The sequence below is a fragment of the Columba livia genome, chromosome 3, assembly GCF_036013475.1.
Source record: "Columba livia isolate bColLiv1 breed racing homer chromosome 3, bColLiv1.pat.W.v2, whole genome shotgun sequence".
Taxonomy (NCBI): Eukaryota; Metazoa; Chordata; class Aves; order Columbiformes; family Columbidae; genus Columba; species Columba livia.
In genome coordinates this window covers 37,533,660-37,555,575 of record NC_088604.1, presented here as the reverse complement: position 1 = coordinate 37,555,575, position 21,916 = coordinate 37,533,660, and the positions used below count along the sequence as shown (strand labels likewise).

Here is a 21,916-nt window from a genome sequence, read left to right as displayed (position 1 = left end):
ACTCTATGCACTCATCCTCTCTCCTAATGGGATGTGGGGGTTTTATCCAAAATGGTACTCTGACTTCACATGCATTTTAATACTTAGCTTGTCCAATACATATGATTTTTCTGGTACTTCTTGACCCACAGAGGTTCACAAGAGCGTTCTTCAGCTGCACAGCCCTGGCTCATTACTTAGGTAGATCTGTTCAGTGCATGGAATAGGTCAGAGATCCTTTGGGAAAGTTATTTTACAACCATCCACAGTTAAAGAATGACACAGTGCACAGTGGCACTAAAGCAATATTTGATCTGCAATTTCCAGCTATAGAGTGAATAACAATTGTAATTTTTTAATCTGTGACTTTTTGGAGTGTTTTAAAAAAGAAAAAGTATTCCAACCTCTTGTCGTCACATCATTCATCAGGAATGTTGGAACCTGTAGACTCTCCACTCAGGGCCCTGCCGAGAACACAACTGTAGAATGATGGTCTAGTAGTGCTGCTATGTGGATCAGCACTAGAGGGAGTAGGATACTTTTCCCAATGAATTGTGTGTATGTATTTGTTGACAGTAGTAAAATTGACAGATCTTGAAAGACCTGGTCTCTTTTCTAAACTGGCCACCTTTCATCTTCCCTCATGCCTTCAACCTGACCACATCCTGGTACCATCTCTTCCCTTCTACCTTGCCTCAAGTTCTTTCTCCTATTTCTACTTAGCCAGTGAATCTACTGGATTTTCATCCCGATACCTGTTTTTTGTATATACTTTTTGCTTGCTGAGCTTCTTCAAAAGTTTGATGATCCAGTTGTTCCAGTTAGCTCTCTGCTAACATCACCAGATTTTATCCATGTTCATCTAATCTGTTTTGTGTGCATGCTCAAGGATTTTTGCCAAGTGAGTCCTATGTTCTCTCTATACATTGTTCACCATGTGCCTGTGTACCCTCTTATTCACGAGTATTTGTTCCGAATTTGTCTCTTCCTGTGAAGAGAATTGCATCCTAGGTTGTCAGTTTGTACCTGTTCCAATTTAGTGGTTGCTCTGTAATTCATTGGGTGCGATCTTTGGACTCAGCCGTGGGGCAGGAGGGGATGGTTTGTCACTCTCAGGTTGAGTCCCAGCCCCATTCAGCTCAGTGCTGCAGTTACAGGCAAAGCTGCGTTCTGCCTTCAGCTGGAGCACAGTCAGAACAGGGAAGACCTGCTCTGAGCCTGGAGTACTCTTATCAAATCTTTAAGCTTGTATAAATTAATGTTTTTGTTCAAAATTTTGAGAATTGCACGAGTTTTCACAGGAATTATGAAAATGGCAAGAGTCAAGCCAGAGGCCTGAAGTATTACCCTTCTAGAAAAGCTGTCTAGTTTTGTCTGAATAAGGTTTGTGTTCTGCTAGCCCAGTGTTTAAGCTCTTGAGCAAGATTCAGGTAGGTCCGTGATGTGAAAAATTTCAGTTCAGCACAATAACATGTAGAAGTTGCTTAAAAATAGAGTAAAATTGTTCAAACTTGGATTTAAACTACAAACAGCTGAGGAACCTTATCTTTGGTTAGCAGAAGTAAATAAAATAGATGGTGCCTGTCTGCTTTGAAGCTGATGAGGTAGAAAAAGCAAATTATTTGTAAAAGCAGTGGGTTATTTATGCAGTTTTAGTCATGTGCACAGTCTGGGTAAGATTATAAATGGGAAGGTTGTTAGTAACACACATGCGGGTTTTGAATCAGCAGTTGATGTCATCAGCATGGTTTTATGGGCAATGGAGACACTCTACCTGCAGGTGCCTGCTGCTCTGTTGGTCCTACTGTTCAGTAGTTAATTTTTAAATGAAAAAGAAACTCTTGGAAATTTTTTAGTTCTCTGAAGTACTAACTGTGCTTTTAATCTCACTAGTGTAGAAAGTTCTTTTGAGTCTTTAATTGTGCAGTTCACTGTATGGGTTTTTAACTCCACTAACAACTCTATCTGTTGAATCAACATCAGTAACCTCAGGCTGATTCCATATTCAACAGAAACGTTTTTCTTTCCAGAATTACTAGCATTTCTATGTAATAAATAATCTTCAGTGTCAGGACTTGTGTAAGAGCATAAGAATGCTGTAAAATCTGTTCTGTCAGTAAGGAGTGTGCTTCCTGCCCAATTATCTTTCTTTTTCCATACCTTGTCACTTTTTAGATGCTTTGTCGTAAGTGACAAGACTTTAAAAAGTCTTCATCTTTCAGTCAGACTGGCTCTTCAAGCCAAGATTCTTCAGTTGCATCTGTTTTCTCTCATGCTCAGTCTTGTTCCTTGCGCATTCCTTTTGTCTGTCCCTAATGCTTTAAAGTCGAGATCTATCTTGAGTCATACATGCTTGTAAAATTCTGGGGTGTTTATGAAAAAAATGCATCTAACTACACCATTTACAGTACTTGGCAAGAGTGGATAAATATTTAAAAGTGAGTACATGGAAAAGGACAGAGTTGTGACCTTTTTGGTGTGCGTGCCTGTAGCAATATGAGAGTTTCTGCTGTCAAAACAAAATTATTTTCCATAATTGTTTATTCTGTGTCCTGCGTCACTGGCATGCTGTTATAAGAGTGTTAATGTTTACTCATGGCTAAGCATATGGGAATCCTATCTCTCTTAAATATGTTATGAAGTTTTACTGATCAGTCAGAGAACAGATTTGCCATAAATCAATTTCAATTTAAACGGAATTGTAAATATATTGGCTACTTGTTTATAGAGTTCTTTCTCTTATCTGCAAATGACGTGCAACAGCCTCCTGAGCTGCTGTGTAATAATATGGCTTGTGTTGTGAGCTCTGGCTTCTGTAATCCTAGGACCACGCAGAAGAGAGGAGAATCATTTGGAATCAGCAAAATAGGCAACAAAATAAAAGGTGTATTCAAGAGTTCTGCAATGGAAGGAGCTATTCTGCCTAACCATAACTTAAATGAAGTAGAAGATGACTTTGTGAGTAAAAGTTTAAGTTTGTATTTAACTCTTAGTTAGTGTGTTTGTGTGTGTGGTTTTTGTTTTTTGTTGGTTTTTTTTTTTTTTGCCTTGTGTGGAAACGTTAAGTTCCTGCTTTTTCTGCTGTCTTACTGCAGGGGTTTCCATGTGCTGGCTCCTGATTAAGCTGCCTTGTTTTCCCTGTACTGATTCACAAGCCAAGGGCACATCCCCCGTTAGCGTGCATCTGAACTTACTGCTTTAATACAGAGACGTACTGAAAGTATCAGTGTCAGATATTTTTGTAAGCAATGAATTTTTCTCCAGCAACTTACTATGCTAGTTTATAATTCTGGATAATCAGTCATGCTTAGGATTGCATGTGTGGCTTTTAATCTGAAGTTTGCCACAAGACCTAAAAACCTAGACAGAGATTGTTATCAAGTTGGGCTGTGATGCAGTGCTTTCTCTCAAGATCATAAGCCAGTAGTCCTTTCTTATTTGCCTTGGTTGTCTCCCTCAAATAATGTTTTTCTTTTGACTTAAACAGCCATGCATAGAGCCAATGGGAGAATTATTGCATGGGACATTGCTATCTGAAAGACTGTTGGGGGCAGATGGAGAATTTATAAAAGGGAACAGGAAGGAATAGTCTGAAGATATTGGTAGTCATGAATTTTTTACAGTGTGTCTCCCAATTCAGCCTTTTGTACCTGTTACTAACAAACTAAACATTTAAGGGTTTATCACCTTTACAAACTGCTAGCTCATTTTCCACAGCCTGAAGCTGAAAGGTATAAATGTGAGTTTATATTTTTCATTTTGTTCAGAGTTGCTTTCAGAAGAGGGTGGGAAGGACTCAGCAACTTAGAACTCTAGATAGGTTACTTTGTTTGTTTTTTTCCTTCAAGAGAAGGAAAAAAAGGCAATTTTCTGTACAGGCAACATATTATTCATACCTTTAATGGGGCAGAACTGTTGCAAGTAATTTCTTGTACAATGAAGTTCTTGTTGTAATTTCTTTCTTTTTGAGGAGAGATTCTAATGAAAATGGTTAATTTTGAAGCATTGCTGTTGTAGATTCTGCTAGTCAAATGGCACATAATTATAATTCCCCTATAGTAGAGGAATTAGTAGAAGTATAGTTGAAACAGTGGAAAAGAGAAAGAACATGTTTTTGTGGCAGAGCACAAGAAGTTACTTGTGAGAAGGTGCTGAATTCAGTGAAAGAGACAGCCAGTATAGCATCTAATCCTTACTAAGGATGGGTTTTAAATGGAGAGAATAGTTTTAGCTTAGGAAAGAATGGAAACTTTTACGTCCAGCATTGTGTTAAATCCCTTCATTAAATAAAGAGGAGGATAATACATTCTTTTTTTTTTACTAAAACCACCTTACATGAAGTTTGGGAAGTACCCAAGTCCCTTCATTTGGTAAGTGTGGATGGGAAGACAGAATGAGGAAACACTAAACTGGTGCAAGGTTACTGTGTGTCCAAGAGCTGGACAGAGCCATGACTTCACTTCATGGGTGAATACTGAATATACAGAATTCAACACTAACCAGGTCAAAGCAAGTGGTGTTCTGTGCATTGTGAGAGAAACCAAACTGCTTTTAGCGTGGTGTGGTTTGGGTTTTTGTTTGTTTGTTTGTTTGTTTGTTTGTGTTTTTTTGTTGTTAAACAGAGTCTTGTTGATTGCACTGAAGGCCTGTATGAAAGATCTCTTTAGTCTGAGGAAATCATGTAGGGATGGAAATATGTGTTAGCAGCTTTCTGTGGCTCTCGGCAGCAGCTTCGTAAGCTGCTAACATGATAATAATAATTCCATGAAACCACACTCAGTCTTTGTCAACTAAATTTTAAATATAGCAAAAGATGTTCTGAATATTAAAGCAGCAGTGAGTGAGATGCTGAAACTGGACCTGATGGTTAATACAGTAATGCTCACAATGGCCTTGCTTAAAATGAGCTCTGGGCTGCGGGAATGATTTAGTCCCAGTTGTGGCTGTGTTGCACCTCACAGAGCAAGTGAGATTCCTGTCTCTACAATAATCTCTGCTGCACTTGTGTATGGGGGTGGGAGACCTGCCAGCTTGGTTGCACCGCTGGCTGCTGTCTCTTGCTGCATTTAGATAACTTCTGGACCTGACCTAGTAAACTCAGGTCTTCAGTTTGGGTTTAGTGTGCTGGAAAATGCAGTGCAGCTAAACCTACATTGGACCTAAGCTGGTTCTGGTACCATTCAGCCTGTATCTAGTACAGCTGTCTCCTCTAGTACTTCCCTTATCAGACTTCTTTAATTTTTTTTTTTTCCCCTCTTTCCTGAGGTATCAGATATGGAACTTCATAGTGCTATAAAAGCTTTCAGATCTCACTAAAAGTTGCTAACTTAATTTGCAGTGGAAATTAATCTACATGAAAACTCCATTAATGACATGGCTTTTTTTGTTCTTTTATCATATATAAGTTCTCATATAGGTTTTGCAAAGACTGAACTAATTAAAATAGAACTGTAGATCTTGAAGTTTGAATCTTTACAGATCGAAGAAGGCATTATGGTGATGGAAGATGATTCTCCTGAGGAGGCTGTTAGTACCCCAAATACACCCCGCAACCTTTCTGCATGGAAAATTAGCATCCCCTATGTAGATTTTTTTGACGATCCCTCCTTGGAAAGAAAAGACAGAAAGGAGAGAATTCCTGTGTTCTGCATTGATGTAGAGAGAAATGATAGAAGGGCAGGTATGCAATGTTGTGGACAAATAAAACGTAATTTTAAAATGAACTAAAAATATTTTAGTGTGCTGTATTCTGATGGCAGTTGCAATGTGTTTGGCATGCATGTTTTTCTGATTTTTACATAATTACTTGAAAATTCTAAGGAAATGCGTTTGAAAACTAAATGATCACATTTAGTATTGGCAAGTTGAGAATCGCTTTCTCAGCACGAGTCATTTCTGTATAGACTTCATGCAAATGTTGAGATTTTCTTTTTCCAAAAATATTGATCACGTGATTCATATTACTAAACATCTGGCATATTTTCTTTGATACACTCTGAACTTTGGAATAATGTACAATAAATAACTTTTTATATAGCTTTAAAATATCATTCCTAGCAAACTAAAATGCTTTGCTTACTAGAAACCATCCTGACTTGCAGATAGTTCATTAGTATTTGGATAGCAATACATCCATATTGGGTGGAAAAAATAGCATCACCATGGGGCTGTATGGATTTGTGTTAGTCAAAGTAATACTTCCACAGTATGCAGGAAGTGTTTGAGTTATTGAGTGATATCTTCTGGGAGAAAGAATCATCAGGATTCAAGCTGATGGAGGAGAGGACTGTATTCAACAAGTAACATTTCTGTAAATCATTGGTTAAAAGTTTGAAAATAACGTAGTCAGCCCTAACAAATTTTGAAGTTACACAGCACTCCATAGTTTAGAATTTAGAGATTCCCTAAATGAGATGATAATTTCCTTGCTAGTACTATGTCTGTTTACCAGGTATGCATTTTAATTTAACACTCAAATTACCTGACTGGGATTTTATGTTATGGCAATACGGGGGACTAATATAGTTGAGGTTTTTCCTATAATAATCCAGCATATGTTTGCCGTTGCTTAATTCATCTCTCAAGTAGTATACAACCTGGTTTATTTTTAATGGTGGTTTGGGTTTTTTTTCCCCCTAGTTGGACATGAACCTGAACACTGGTCTGTCTACAGGAGATATCTTGAATTTTATGTGCTTGAGTCAAAGCTAACGGAATTTCATGGTATGTTCTCTATCATATGGAAAGCCACTTTCCCACTTATTATTTAGTACTGAGCTGAAATTTAAAATAGGGAAAAAAATATTTAAAGCATTACAAGAATAATTTAATATATGTCTTTATTAGGTACGTTTCCTGATGCTCAGCTTCCCTCAAAGAGAATCATTGGCCCTAAGAACTATGAGTTCTTAAAATCCAAGAGAGAGGAATTTCAGGAATATCTGCAGGTATGAAACAGACGTTTGGAGCAAAGAGTATTCTAAAACTAATAATATAAAAATAATAAAAGAATATCTGCTCTGTTTTTGTTGTTGTTTCCAAGTAACGTGGGTTATAGAAAGGATTCAAGTGGGCAAATAAAACTTGTTGAAGTTCCATGTGACTGAAAACAGAATTCTTTTTCAAATGACAATACCTATGGTAATATAATACTCTTTGAATATCTCTTTTCGCTATAGAGAAACTGATTTTTAAAGATTAGTTTTAAAGTATTTGTATTTCTTTCTTTCCTTCTATCTCAAAGAAACTTCTGCAGCATCCAGAACTAAGTAACAGCCAGCTTTTAGCTGACTTTCTGTCCCCTAATGGAGGAGAGACTCAGTTTCTTGATAAAATGCTGCCTGATGTGAATCTTGGTATGTAATATACTAGTTGTTTATGCTGATAAATAATAATACTGTAGATACTGTGATTGAGTAATAGTAGTAATGAATAGATTACTCTTGTGTAAGGATGTGGATGTGGGAAATAAAAACTCTGCTCCTTCACAGCCCTTAAAATTATAGCTCAGCAATCAAGATATGCTGATACTTTTTCCTTGAAGAAAAACGACATTTTGAGATTACAGAAAAAAGTGTTTAAGTGGTTGCTTTCGAATTTTTGTGTCAGCAAATAAGGTGATAAGATTTCTCTAACAATTTTTGTAGTTTAAGAAGACTTGCAATATTGTCACAAGTCAAATCTGAGCAAGTTAGTTGTTTACAGGTGTGATTTTTATAAATTATTTATTAATACAAACTACATTTGGGTGGTGGTTGATTAAAATCTGTATATTTTAGTCTGAAAACTGCAATATTTAATGCTTCTAGTTTTAGGTGGTGTTAAGATCTCTTTTAACATGAACTGCTTAATAGAATTTGAGGCAGTGATGGTGTGTGACATAGGTGGGCCAAATGGAGAAGTTGGGAGATTCTTGATGTCTATTGTAAACAGTTGATAATAAATCCACAAAGTAGGCTGCAGTGTGACTTCAGAGCTCAGCTGCAGTGTAGCTGTCTCAGGAGGGTGGGCCTGAGCTGGTAAGATCAAGCTCTGGCCATTCTGTCTGCATATATTGTAGCGCTGGTGGTTCTGGCATGCGCATGGTCCAGGAGAGCTGTGTCAGAACGGTGCCGCTGCATTTCTGCTTCTCCTGGTCACGGTGTGAGCCTGCTGAGGTGGTCATTCCCTTGGTGTGCTTCCTAAGTTGTTGAATGAGATTTCACAGAATCACACAGTGGTTGGGGTTGGAAGGGGCCTCTGGAGGTCATCTAGTCCAACCCACCTGCTAAAGCAGGTTCACCCAGAACAGGTTGCACAGGAATGTGGTGGTCATCCTCCAGTTAAAGGGCTTTGTTTTGTTTCAGACCTCCTGTCTGGATCCAACTGTACATTGTTAAAAAAAGCTGAAATGCGTCTCATGTCTGAGACTGTGCTTCACTTCCATAAACATCATTTTAACAAGTCTTGGCATTTCAATAGGCCTTTTATGAGAATGAGTGATCTTTTCGTTATCGTTTGGCCATTGTACGTAGTTTTTGATGCAAGTTCAAAATTTGATGACATGTAGATAAGAACAATATTACTGTAAATGTAGTGCTTAAAATAAAACTTATCTTAGAGCCTTTAATTTTTCCACATTCAAAGTTCCTACGCTGTATTCTGATAGCCTTAACAGGGCAGAAGAGCTGGTTTTTAAGATCACAGCTGTAGCCTCTCCAATTTGTAAAATTTACTCACCAGTATTTTCAAGGCTGGATCTTTCCAGAATCTCTTCAGATCAGATGTTCTTTTCAGGAAAGAGGAGAATCTCAGTTTTTTTGACTTCTTTTGTGATAAATGTTTGTGAAGGATGAAGAACTTAAATACAGAAAATTGTGCCTATAGTGGTGTCATATAGTACTGCTGTTATGGTGCTATAGCTATTTAAGTTTGAACCTCTAGAAAAATTACAAAAGCAGATCTAGAGTGCTTTGCCACTTTTTTTTCAAATATTCAGGTAGTCACCTGTTTATTTTTAAGATTTTTAGCGTTTTTTTCGTATACTAGACAATGAGTACATAAAAAGTAGCAGAACAAAATGTCTTTAAGATCTGGCAGTGATAACAGAATGTGTTTGTTTGTTTCTAATTGTAGGTAAAATTATAAAATCTGTTCCAGGAAAGCTGATGAAAGAGGTAGGTTTTCCAGGTTGCCATTATTTTGACTTCGATAACTGATTTTATGTGCTTACTAACTTATAGGCTAGTAAAAAAGTTGATTGGAAACTCAGTATTTTGTTTTTCTTTCTGTAATTATGCAAGTGACAGGTCACTCATGTCTTATTTCAGAAAGGTCAGCATTTGGAACCATTCATCATGAATTTTATCAACTCCTGTGAATCTCCCAAGCCTAAACCAAGTAGGCCTGAACTTACCATTTTAAGTCCGACTTCTGAAAACAACAAGAAGGTACAGTAAGTCATCTTCCTTCCCCACTTCACAGGAGTGGTGAAAATTATCATACTCTGAAAATGCAAAGAATAAATAGAAAAAAACCTAAATATAACGGCTTACCTGTTTTGTGTTGTTCTTTCACATGAGAGAACAGTAGTGCAGAGATCTTTGTCATCTTCTGTCTTATAAATATCTGAATGAGTTTTGAGGCTTGTGGTTTGTTTCGGTTGTGGCTTTTTTTTTTAATTCTTACTGGATTTAGAGTTGATACAAGGTAGAGAGTCTGGGAAGGACAGAGAGAAGAAGAGGGAAAGCAAAGGTGCAAAATGGGGAAAGTTTTAATGCTGTAATGGAGTTGCCTTTTCAAAGTAAAGAGCTTGAGTGTTTGATGAAAGCGTGGCTTGTCAAAGTGCTACAAGTCAAAATCGTCAAGGTGCTGAGCCCTGTCTATCTGCCATTAAAATGTTGGTTTACAGTTCACTGATGTCTGACATATATTTAAGTATAGTTTCTCTCTCAAACATTGCCACAGTTAAAGCCCAGCATTTCCAATTTGAACCTTTTACTTGACTTATAGGATAAGAAAGTTCATTTCTTAACCTTCACATAAATGTGGCTAGAGCCTGGTAAAACTTACTGAGACTTCCATTAGTTCCAGGGGCTTTAAAAAGGCACTGGTCTTTATATTTCTGTGTTAGACTGCTTTAGAGTATTGATGTATTTGTGGAATCTACAGCGGAATATTGTTTCCACGTTAGGATTTCAGAGACCCAAGCTCAATGTTACAGAGTTGATGTGATTTGGGACAGAAATATTTAACGTGCATACACTTTGCCATGTAAGAGGTTCTAAAAGAAAACTCGGTACTATAGGTTTTTCTACTGTCTCGATTGCATTGGGAAGAAGAGTTGAAACTGGAATATGTAAGCCTGGACACTTCATTTTGAAAAGTGATGGAGACATATGGTAGTCTAAAGAATAATGCGTAACATGAGCAGACAGGGATAAAGGTGGTTGGTTGGTGTTTTTTTTTCCCTCTCTCTTCTAGTGCAAAAACTAAGAGGCATTAAATGAAGGTGGTAGGAGACAGGTTCAAAACAAAAAGTGGTAGCTCTTGCAATGGTTAGTAGGTTTATTGAATTCCTTACCAAAATAGTTGTTTAAACTTCTAGTGTTCACAACATATGAGGTGAGATGACAAATTCACAAAAAGGAAATGTATTCAGGGTAAATAACTGTAGAGAAACTGCATCCAGCCCTTGAGTTTGTTTTTTTTTTAGTTTAAAACAGTTGGAGGCTGGACGAGTATCGATAAAAACTCTGTCTGTGCTCATTCTATTCTTGTAAGAGCTGGAAGCCCAGGATCCATTTATGGTTCTTGTTGGTGATGGGCTGTTGAAAAAAATGGACCTTTTGATTTCTTTCACTACGGACATTTTTAATAGTGTTATGGCACTTAAAGAAGTTGCAGATACAGAACTTTAATACTAAGGAGGTATAATTGCAGTTAAATCTATTAATTTATTTAGATTTCATCTTCTTAACCTGAAGCCTGAATTATTACAGCAAATATTGTAGTGTAGTTTACATGTGCACATGCACAAAATTTCAGATCCTTTCTTACCTTGGACACTATTTTCAAAGTTAAGATCTTTTGCTATTGCTTTCTATTCAGAGGAGTATATATGTATCAGCAGTTTTAAAAATCAGATGTAGAGTTTTTGACTTGTGCTGGAAACAGTACATGCATAAATAAATACTTCAAATGTTTTTTGTAAAACAGCTGGCAGCATACTACAGCATATTATGAACAATCAGTTAATTTTTTACTGTTGTCTGTCAAGAACTACCGAAGTAAGTAGTTTTAATTCATTTAACATACTTTAATAAAATACTGTACTTTAATAAAGAACAGAAAGTCAGGCTGTGAAATGAGGTATTCCCAATTCTTTTCAACTGTGGTGATCCCAGGAAAGCAAAGAGCTTGGCTGCACATTGGATTTCATTCTGGAACACTGAAGTTTCCTTAAACAAAACGCAGATCTTCATTGCCTTCTGTTTGCTAATGTCATTTTCAGAAATAGTATTGTGGGGGAAACCTCCCTCTCACCACTGACTGACTGTATGTGCTCCAGTGGAGACACAAGTTTGTAAAAGTCCGAATCAAAGCTGTTGTTTACCCTGTCAGAGGTGTTTTTGTCCTGAGATACGACTTTCTTTGCAGACAACAAAAGAGATGAGGTGAACCCCAGCTTTCCACTCCTTGCTATCTGTTGTGAGACTGAGTTAACTTTTTTTAAGCAACTTTATTCTAGTTGGCTGTTTTATGAGTAAGTAATTGGTTTTACATATAAAATAGAATCATTTAGGCTGGCAAAGACCTTTAAGATTGAGTCTAACTGTTAACCCAGCAGTGCTAAGTCCACCTCTAAACCACCTCCCTGAGCACCACATCTACACATCTTTTAAATACTTCCTTTTAGACTTCCCCCCCCCCCCCCCCCCCCGCAAAGGAAATCTGTTTTGTTTTGGGGTGCCATTTGCTATAAATGAATGGAAAGTTTCAGTCTTCAGTCTATCTCTGGCAGAGCTATGATTATCACTTAATAGTGGGGACTCAAGACCTTTTGCCTTTGGGGATGCTGCAAGACAGTTCTGTGATCAGATGATCAGTATCTGTTTGTGCTCAAATTATACTACCAGTTCTGACCGGCAGAGGCAGGTATGCATAAGGAATTCATGTGCTTATTGCTTTCTCACTGATTTCCCACCTATCAGTTTAGCCAGAGTACTCACACTTACATGATAACTGTAATTATTAGAGATCTAATATCTATTATAGTCTCTGCTAGTCTTCCCCTGCACATTGTGAAATTCATCCCTCTTGCTGATTTGTTGGGGTGCTTGTGCCTTCTTTGGAAGACAGTTTTCTCTTTCTCAAGTCAGCCTGTGGTTGGGAAGAGCTTTCTGCCAGGTGCCTGGAGGACACTGAACCATTTACATCTCGTCACTTCTTGGATTTGATTTGTAGACCACGGTGGTTTCATCTGCCAGACCGTTTTAGTTCAGATCAGTGATGCTTTTTGTAAGCAAATCTCCTGATTATCTCTACTTATCGCGTTTTCTCTCATACTGGGGAGCTGTATGAATAATGAGCTAGAACTCATTAAATTAATTTATTTCAGATGGAACTAAGCTGGAAAACAGGAATGCAGGCACCAAGGGTGTTCAGTCCAAAGGCCAAACCAAAGGTAGACTGAAGTAACACCCTTCCCTACCTCCCCAGATACATCTGGCATAGACTTCAGTTTTTTTGGTTCTGCAATTTGACTTCTGTTGTGCCAGATGACAGCTTTATGGGGCTATGAGCACTGTGCAGCACCCATACACCATAGAAGTTGGTGATGGAGATGAATGCTAAATGTCTGTACATTTAGGGGCCTAGACCATCTTTCTTAGGAGGAGAGACTGAGAGAGCTGGGTCTGTTAAGCCTGGAGAAGAGAAGGCTGAGAGGGAATCTCATCAGTGCTTACAAATACCTGAAGGGTGGTTGTCAAGAAGGTGGGACCAGACTCCTTTCAGTGATGCCCAGTGATAGGATGAGGGGCAACAGGCACAGGCTGAAGCACAGGAGGCTCCATCTAAGCATGAGTAGAAACTTTCTTACTCTGAGGGTGCCAGAGCACTGGAACAGGCTGCCCAGAGAGGTCGTGGAGTCTCCTCTGAAGGCATTCACAGCCTGCCTGGACACATTCCTGTGCAATCTGCTCTGGGTGAACCTGCTTTTGCCCGTGGGTTGGACTAAATTATCTCCAGAGGTCCCTTCCAACCCCAGCCGTTCTGTGATTCTGTACCAGGATGGTGTGCACTACCTGTGTGGAGTCGATGAGGAGATCTGGCAGGCAGCCGAAGAGAGAGAAGGTTGGCACTTCATGAGTGCTCATCTGTGAGAAGAGCATGTTCTCTCATAGCAAGAAAGTATTTTTTGGTAAATGCTAGAGTTGATTTCCAACCAATGCTTGTATTGCCACATTGTTCCCATACACCTCGTCTGGCACACATCTCTTTATTCTAGTATCAACATGTTGGAATCTGCTGAGAGTACAATACACATTCCCCAGGTGCTTCTGCTGCCATGAACAGGGTACTCCCAGGCTTCCTCTTCATCAACAGATTGAATAAGAAATGCCTGAAGGTCTGCCAGGGCAGGTGAAAGCTTGAGTTCAATCCGAAATGTGCCTACTACTATGAAAGATTTTCTGCATGCTGCTTCCTTTTGAATATTCCTGGTGTTTGTGTACATTTGTGTGTTTTAAATATAAGTGGAAAGACTTCTAGTTAAAAGTGCATAATGAACATGGATGATCAGCCTTAGTTCAGGCAGTGGCGATTGGATTTTATCCTGTATCAGATCCTCTAGGTTGAAAGAGTTACCAACTTCCCTGGTTAAAACAGGCAAGTGAACAAAAAACCCTTCTCCCTCCTCCTAGGGTTACCAACAGGATTTCTGGTTTTCCCACTTATGTTTCTGTTGTGAAGGTCCGCAAGCAGCTTGATCGTCTTCTGGGCATACTTTTGTCAGACTTGATAGAATAAGTCAGGACTTCTCAGCTACTGCAGGTTTTGCAAAACACGCCTACAAAGACATTGTTCTGCTGGCTTGTGATGACCTGCCAACAGCAATAAAAACTGCTTTTGGAACACCAACAGTATAATGTATGTTTATGCGTAGTTACTTGGAGGAAGACACAGTTGTTTTTCACTACACTAACTGATGTGGTTCAGATACTACATACATTCTTCTTACCGTTTTGGTATAGTTATCTGTACTTGGCAAATGAGCAGGAAAAACAGTGGAGGTTCATGCCCCTGGCTGTGGATTTTGTTTGTAATCGTGGTATTGCTTTTATAACCTTCACACCTATGCTAGAATGTATGGGTGTATATTTGCATATGCGCTCGTTAGACGGTGAGTTTCTTTTTTCTGTTAGACACTTTATGAAAGCATTCATGCTTATTTTGTGAGTTTTTACCATCAAGGTACAATATCTAACCAATTGTACAAGGGAGTACTTTGGTCTTTTTCTTAATACAGGCCTTTTACCTTTCACTTACTTCAAGAGCTTGGCTTCCATTATAAACCAGTACTGATCCATGGTATTTCCTCATGAAAGCCTTTTAACAAAATTTCATGGTTATAATCACAGTTATGATTAATCTTAAAGATGTTTAATCTTAAAGATACGAATACTGATAGCATTGAAGTTTGTCTTGCTTGTCTTTTTTCAGTCTAATTACAACAGTGAGCATTATATCATGTCTTAAATACTAACATGCACAGAAACATTTAAAAACAAAATCCTGTGCTTATCTGAATTGTGAATATAATCTCAACTTTTGTTTTAGATATCCAATTGTATGTTTCTGTCTTGGCTTCCCTCTAAGCCAAAATCGTGTAAAGTGCAAAACACTTAAGAAGAGGTGCAATGCTACTTTGTTATGGCGACTGCATCCTTCAGACCTGTGTTGCTGATGACTGTAGAATACACGTTTGCACTGGAGTAGTGCAAAGTTTATACTTTACAAAAACTGTTCCTTGGCTTGGTAATTTTGGCATGTGTTGATCTGCTGTTGCTTGCTGAAGTGCCGTGCGCAAGAGTCTAAGCTTTCAAAGCTTGACAATGATCAAGGAACCCTTAAGGTGCAAGGCAGATTATTCATGTGCAGAGGTACATACAACCTTCAGAAGATGCTGCTTCTGGTTTGAAGGGAAAGTTGAAATAACGTCTGGAAGTCAAAAAGCTTTGTCCTAAAGTGGCCTTTGTGTTTAATTGTTTTATCGATCACCTACTGGACTGTTGTTAATGATTTAGTTTGGCCTGTACATGTTCTTCTGAACCTTTATCTGTGTTGCACAATGGGCTGCTTAGAGTTGGCTCAGTACATGTCGCCTCTGTCAGCTTTCAGGGTATATCTGAAAAATAGATGAGGCTCTCGTTTAAGTTACAATAACCCAATTAAGAATTTTCCCAGTGTTCTAGCTTCAGTATTGAGGACGATATAGACTTCAGTTTATACAGAGTTTTTAAACAACATGCCAGGGACGCTTTCATGTAGTAGGTATGCATAATTGTGTTCATTTTAGGTTTGTTACTTTCCTGGATACCAGTCACCCACCAGTGCATTAACCATATTTGCTTTTTCCTGTAATTTATGTAATAACTTGGTGTCGTTTAGTTTGAGTGGACTTTGTGAAGATAACACCAGCGGTTCAGCACTGAACAAGTCGAAACCTGAGTCTTGCCAGACTTCCTCATGTAATTTTTACCAAGAGGGCAGAGCATTGTGTTAAGAGACCTGCGTGATTCAGAGCCTGTTGTGATTTGGATGTTTTATGGCTTTATTTCAGGGAGAATTGCTTTGCAGAAAGTGGACAAATCGCTTCCCATTCCTTGGAACTATTTTGAATTTGGGAGTGATACAGAAGAATCTGTGTCAGTAGCAATCATCTCAAACTAGGCAACACTATAATTACATTGTGTTTGCTTCTGGCTCTGGGATACTTTTAGAAGCTGGGCTTAAACTTTTGAACTTTCTTTTCATGCTACAGAGTATTTTGTGTAAATTCCTTTTTTATCTTTAAATCAACAGTTTTGGGGGCAAGATAAGTTAAAATAAACTGTTTGTGGTGATTGCTAGGTATTGTCAGATGTGGAGCGCCTCCGGATTCAGAGAACTCATCCTTTCCAGCTGCTAGAGCTCACAGACTTGGTGGAGGGGGAAGGAAATACTGCCTAGGTGGTGTGGGGCTCCTTATGGGATGCAGGGAAGAGCCTCTTGGGATTTTACAAGTATTATAATCATGTATTTTTGGGGAAGAACCAAAGGCAAGGAAATGGAGGGATCTTAGGAAAACAGAAGGATAAAGGAATAAAATGAGAAATGGAATAAATGGAAAGAAACCCAGCCTTTGGTAGCTTACAAAGATTCATAAAGTTTTTGCTATAAATAATTAAGCTGGTAGGGGGAGAAGGGATTTCTCTTTGTAAAAAAGTTGGATATTTTGTCCAGAAACCATTGTATTTATTTCAAAATAGAAGCCAACGGGAAATTTTAGGAACACTTGGGTGTCATAAGGTTCCCCTGTGATTTAAGGCTGGCAAGCTCCATGTCCTTTATGCCCCTCATTGACAGAACAGGGTGCATCAAAGGACATTAGAGCAAGTCTAGATACATGCAGGTATCAGGAGCAAAAGGGTTCACAAATTAATGTCCTGGTTGCCCTGCTGATTTGCTCTGAATCCAGGTATTCTGGTTGTCAGGTGTCTTGGCAACATGTGACATGCTCTTTATTTCCCTCCCCCTTTCAAAAGTGAAGAGGTTAAAAAAACCAACCAATTAGTTCCTCGGAAGCTCTGGAAAAAAGCTACTTCTAATTTAAAAAAAAAAATGTAAAACCCCCAACCAACCTGATGGCTATCCTTTTGCCTTTGAATGCAGCATTTTCAGCCTTATGTTTCTATTTTTTAGCTTTTCAATGATTTATTCAAGAATAATGCAAACCGATCTGAGAATACAGAAAGACGACAAAATCAGAACTACTTCATGGAAATGATGACCATAGAAGGAGTCTATGACTACTTAATGTATGTTGGTAAGAAGTGATTTCTCATCATTATTCTTCATGCCAAATACGAAGTTTGGTTCTTTGGTAAGAAAGAAAATTATTTTGTAGTAATCATATATAATTCAGCACTTGCAAGCTTGACAGTATAAAATTTAGGAACACAGTCATTCTTAAAAAGATGTTATTGCTGTGCTAAAATATCATAATTTATCATTCATTATTGCTCAGCCGTTTTGTTATATCTCTTTCTTTCTGCATCTCAGAGTATGAGCTTATGGGAATAAGACCCTTCCCTTTTCTCAGATGTGCCAAGACTGCCTGTGCACTCTGGGAACTAGTTAATAAGATCAGTTAAAGGAAGCATTTGATAAGCAGTCTGAAGAACAGCAGTTTTTCAGCATTGCACTAAGAGAACTGAAATAATATTTGCTTGTTTGCAATCTTATCTTTCTTTTCTTTCTTTTGAATAAGTGACTCCTTTATCATCTTTATTAGGAGAACATGATAAATGTGAGTTAACTCTAATTTTGCAGGCAGGGTAGTTTTCCGCATTCCTGACTGGCTGCATCATCTCTTGATGGGAGGAAGAATTCTCTTCAAAAATACATTGGAACTGTACACAGACTATTACTTGCAGTATAAATTAGAACAGCTATTTGAGGAGCACCGGTTGGTTTCTCTGATAACACTGCTGAGAGGTTAGTAAAAGTTACATCTTTGTGAAAATACTGCTTTAGTTTGATATTTGGAATTCCTTCTGTTAAGTTTCCGAATACTAAACTTTGCAATGCTTGACTAAAGCTAATGGAGTTTTAAAAATCAAGTGGTCCTGTAAAAAGATTCCAAAGGTCATTGCAGAAAGATGCTGAGTCAGCCATGTTGTCTGCCAGTGATGATTACAGAAAAAAAGTATTGCAAATAGTAATTTGCTGAGGTGTACCAAGAACAAGAAAAAGATAATGAAGGTGGTTTAGTATATGAGAGCACCAGTATTTCATGCAATCTTTAAATTACTTTCACTTGTGTGCTACATCACAGTCCTTTATTTTTTTTTGTTTCCTTTGTTGCGATGGGCTCTTGAGAGGGCTGAAGTGTTCTTGACTTACAAATGAGGGAAGGACAGAGAGGTTAAAAAATAAAAAATTAAAAATCACCTCATAACTGTAGAGAAGCATTATCCGACTGCAGTCTGATCTAAACAACACATCTGGCCAAAGCTCTGCAGGGTCAAGGTAGCTCTGTCCTTATCAAGCCAAATAGAAAGCTTGTGAAAGACAAAAAAGGAAAGGATTAAGTCTTTTAGAACCTAAAACCAAAACTGAGTGCCTAGTATTTCTGATGAACAGCAATTTTTGTTTCATCATTCATAGCTAAATCTGAAATTTTTGGCAGTTCCAGCTACGGTTTTAGCACAAGGTATAAATACTGCTTATAGTTTTGAAACTATAAGGAAGTTGTAAGTAAGGAGATCATAACAAACCAAAAGCAGAATTGATACAGTCCTAGAAGATAATGCTTTAAAAATCTGAAAAGAACAGAAACAAATTGGCAAAGGATTATTGTCCTCCCCACAGGTGTGGGGTATTCTGGATTCGATCAGGCTAATGTAAGCAAAAAACGCTTATGGCAAGGCTCGAATTCTCCTCCAGTCAAGGTCGTACAGAAAAGAAGCTCAACTTTGAAGCCATAATCCAAAACACGTTTTATATGTCAGTGATGAACAGCTGCCTAAAGACTTTTTTTCTAATGTGTCTTTGCTGCAGACGCCGTGTTCTGTGAGAACACTGAACCGCGCTCTCTCCAGGATAAACAGAAGCGAGCAAAGCAGACTTTCGAAGAAATGATGAGATACATTCCAGGTTCTCTATTTCATGACTCTCCAATGAGTATGGTTAATTGTTCAAGCAGATGTTAGCTTTCCAAATCAAGTAATACTTAACACTGCTGAGATTTGGCTAGAGTACTGCCACTAGGTGTAAAAACCCCCCAGGAGTTCAGTTTCATCACTTAAGTGTTGCTGACTAAGCTTGTAGCATAGTGATTAATAAGGATGTGATGGAAATAAAGAGGTTTGCAAATGTACTTACTACCATAATTTTTTCATCTTTAGACTGCTCCAATGTTTTGTATTTTATCCCAGTGAAATCTGGGTTACAGAAGATAAATCAGAGCTCTCCTTACTCTGTATAAACTAGGGAAGAGGGGCCCATTTGCTAGGTTGTTCAAAAAGCAAGTAAAAAATTTCACCTTGTGTTTTTTTAAACAGTGTATTAGTACAATACATAGATATTATAAAAAGTGTAATAATCACTTAGGTGTGCAGCCCTGAAGGAAAGGCAGGAAAGTAGGAGGAACCAAGGGAGTGTTTGTTTTTCTATTTATCACTTTAGATGGATAAAATTTGAAGTGTTTCTTTAATTTAAACTTTAAATTACTGGAGTACTCTAACTGTACCGTAAAGCTGTTTTGCATTGCTTTGTAATGACTTGTGCGTTTGTTGTTGTTCTCTGGTCTAGATTTAATGGGCAAGTGCATTGGGGAAGAGGCTAAATACGAAGGCATCAGGCTTCTGTTCGATGGGATGCAGCAACCAGTGCTCAACAAACAGGTAACTTGTAACACGTGAAAAACTTCCTTTTGGGAGAGAATTTCTTGAAGTGAATGTATTGCTGCAGCAGAGGAGTGACCTCTAATTCAGACTGAAAATAAAAAGCGGTAGTGTTGCCTTGGAGTATTCTTAATTTTCTTTCCTTTTTTTTAGTTAACTTATGTTCTGCTGGACATTGGGATTCAAGAACTCTTTCCAGAGCTGAGCAAGGTGTGTGCTAACTCCATTCAAGAGCTGCAGAATTCTTCAGGCTGCTAGGGGTCTGGTCATTGGTGCATTTTTGCTGTTGTTCCCTTGTAATGCTTATTTTAAATTTTGGGGGAAATCTTTATTTTCCTAATGTGTTTAAATCATAAAAATCTGGATTATTTACATTTTTGTTAATTAGCTCTTTCTAAAACAGTTTAGGCCCACTGGTCTAGCACACAGCAAGTCTGAGCTGCCTTGCAGTAGAATTGGACAGAGCAATCAGCTGTCAGGATTTCTGTGCCTTTCTTTTTGATTGATTGTCACCACTCTGTTTTATGCATTTCCTGATTTAGGAGGTGAATTCTGCATGCAGAGCTCAGGCTGATAGAGATAGGTAAAGGAGAAAGTGTTGGCACAACACAAAAAACTGTATAAATGCGTATCATCAGGTTTGTGATGCATCTGATGGTTGTACTTACGTACATAGAACATTCACAAAGTTTTCCATAGTAAGTTTACAGCTTGGTGTTCATGGTAAGCAGGAGATATTAGATAGTTAACTAGATATAAACAAATGAACAAAACACGCCCTCACTTTCATATAATTCAGATGACTGTTGCATGAGCCCTGTGTCCCAGAACTGTGGAGTGCCAGCAGTGATTTGTTTTGCACGATAAATAGGAACAAATGACAGATGTCAGAACAAGCTAGGGCACCTTCCATGATTTTCACTGAAATGAGGTCAGCTTAGCAAGTTTGTAGTTGTAGTGAAGAACAGAAAAATGCTTCAGGTCGGTCAGCGTTTAAAGGGAAAACCGAGCATCCTGGGAGGTTTTTTTTTTGAGCGTGGCTCCTTCGGCAGGGAGAACAGCAACGGGAGAAATGGGAAGATCTTTATTAGTGTGGATGTCAATCTGCTTCCCAGTCTTGAGATCTGATATCTTGAAGGTACATCCTGCTGCACGTACCAATGCGGATATATACTGGACCACTTCAGATACTCTGTGTTTAATGGCAGGATGCCTAAGTGAACAAGGTCTAAGGATAAGAGCTGAAAAACACCTAATAGATGATTTTTGCCTTTGGTATGTGCAGCCAGTCCCTTGGAAGTCTGTCAGACAGGATACGAGGAGAAGGGACAGCTGAGAGAGGAGCAGCATTCCTGGCAGAGGAAGGAAAGAAATCCAGTTGAAAAAATATATCATGCCAGTGCCATTTCCAGAGCAGAAAATTGCTGTGATAAGAAAATTATGTTTAGCAGTTAGGAATGGGGGAGGTAAGAACTTACAGAGAAAGAAGAAAATACCTATTCTGAGAAACAGTATTAAAACCCTGAAAGGCGTAGCCGTCCTTTCTCTTCACTCTGTTTTTGAGTGGATGTTTTCCAATACCATTCATTAATCACTTAACCTCAGTTTAGTCATTTATATGTAAATATGAATTTTCATACTTAATAAGTCAATTTTTCTCTCCATTACTGTTTGCCAGGGTCCAAAGGAAGCCAGCTCTGTGGCATGTTGGATGTGAACACAGGGACCTTGCTGGACACCCAGCAGAAAAATCTGCTGTGCGTTATTGTAATGGGCATGTGACATTTTAACCTTGTGTTGTATATTTTCCTGTAAATAACATAAAATTTAAGTTGTAAAAAAATCTCTTTATGCAATAAAGACATAAAATTTAAAACAAATTACAAGTAAATATAATATCTGTAGTTTTTATTTAAAACTTGTTTAGCTGTATCAGTAAACATCAAATTAATTTCCCCCAAATCTCTGTGTGTGAAATTACAGGATGACATAAAATAAGACATCTGGGAGACGGGCCAGTGTATGCTTTGCTAAAAGAGCAATTACAGTTGTCATCCTTAAAAGATATGTAGAAAAATTGTATGGAATAAGCTGTAGAATGCTGCCAGAAAGTTATTTTTAATTGTCTTAACAAAACTTACTAATGAAAAAAAATTATATGGTTGAATCTACTATATACAAATAATCTCAGAAATATCTTTGACCTTTGTGCTTTCTGTGAGCATGGAAGATCATGTGTGTAATTTAGTTTATTTAATATCTGACCTTCAGATCCTAAAGCACGCTTG

The 21,916-nt window shown here is 38.1% G+C and overlaps 1 protein-coding gene across 6 annotated transcripts in view; it reads left to right on the top strand.

Moving 5' to 3' along the window:
* Positions 1 to 21,508, top strand: part of SNX14 (sorting nexin 14) — a 65,356-nt gene extending 43,848 nt beyond the window's left edge. For all 6 annotated transcript variants that reach the window (XM_065056481.1, XM_065056479.1, XM_065056480.1 and 3 more), the window contains 13 exons: positions 2,805 to 2,937; positions 5,458 to 5,659; positions 6,619 to 6,702; positions 6,826 to 6,926; positions 7,223 to 7,334; positions 9,094 to 9,134; positions 9,288 to 9,407; positions 16,924 to 17,047; positions 17,554 to 17,718; positions 18,784 to 18,879; positions 19,537 to 19,628; positions 19,782 to 19,838; positions 21,307 to 21,508. In XM_065056481.1, coding sequence (XP_064912553.1) covers positions 2,805 to 2,937; positions 5,458 to 5,659; positions 6,619 to 6,702; positions 6,826 to 6,926; positions 7,223 to 7,334; positions 9,094 to 9,134; positions 9,288 to 9,407; positions 16,924 to 17,047; positions 17,554 to 17,718; positions 18,784 to 18,879; positions 19,537 to 19,628; positions 19,782 to 19,838; positions 21,307 to 21,345 — 1,366 coding nt within the window. In that variant the 3' untranslated portion in view covers positions 21,346 to 21,508. The remainder of the gene's footprint in view (positions 1 to 2,804; positions 2,938 to 5,457; positions 5,660 to 6,618; positions 6,703 to 6,825; positions 6,927 to 7,222; positions 7,335 to 9,093; positions 9,135 to 9,287; positions 9,408 to 16,923; positions 17,048 to 17,553; positions 17,719 to 18,783; positions 18,880 to 19,536; positions 19,629 to 19,781; positions 19,839 to 21,306) is intronic.
* The last annotated feature ends 408 nt before the right edge of the window (positions 21,509 to 21,916 follow it).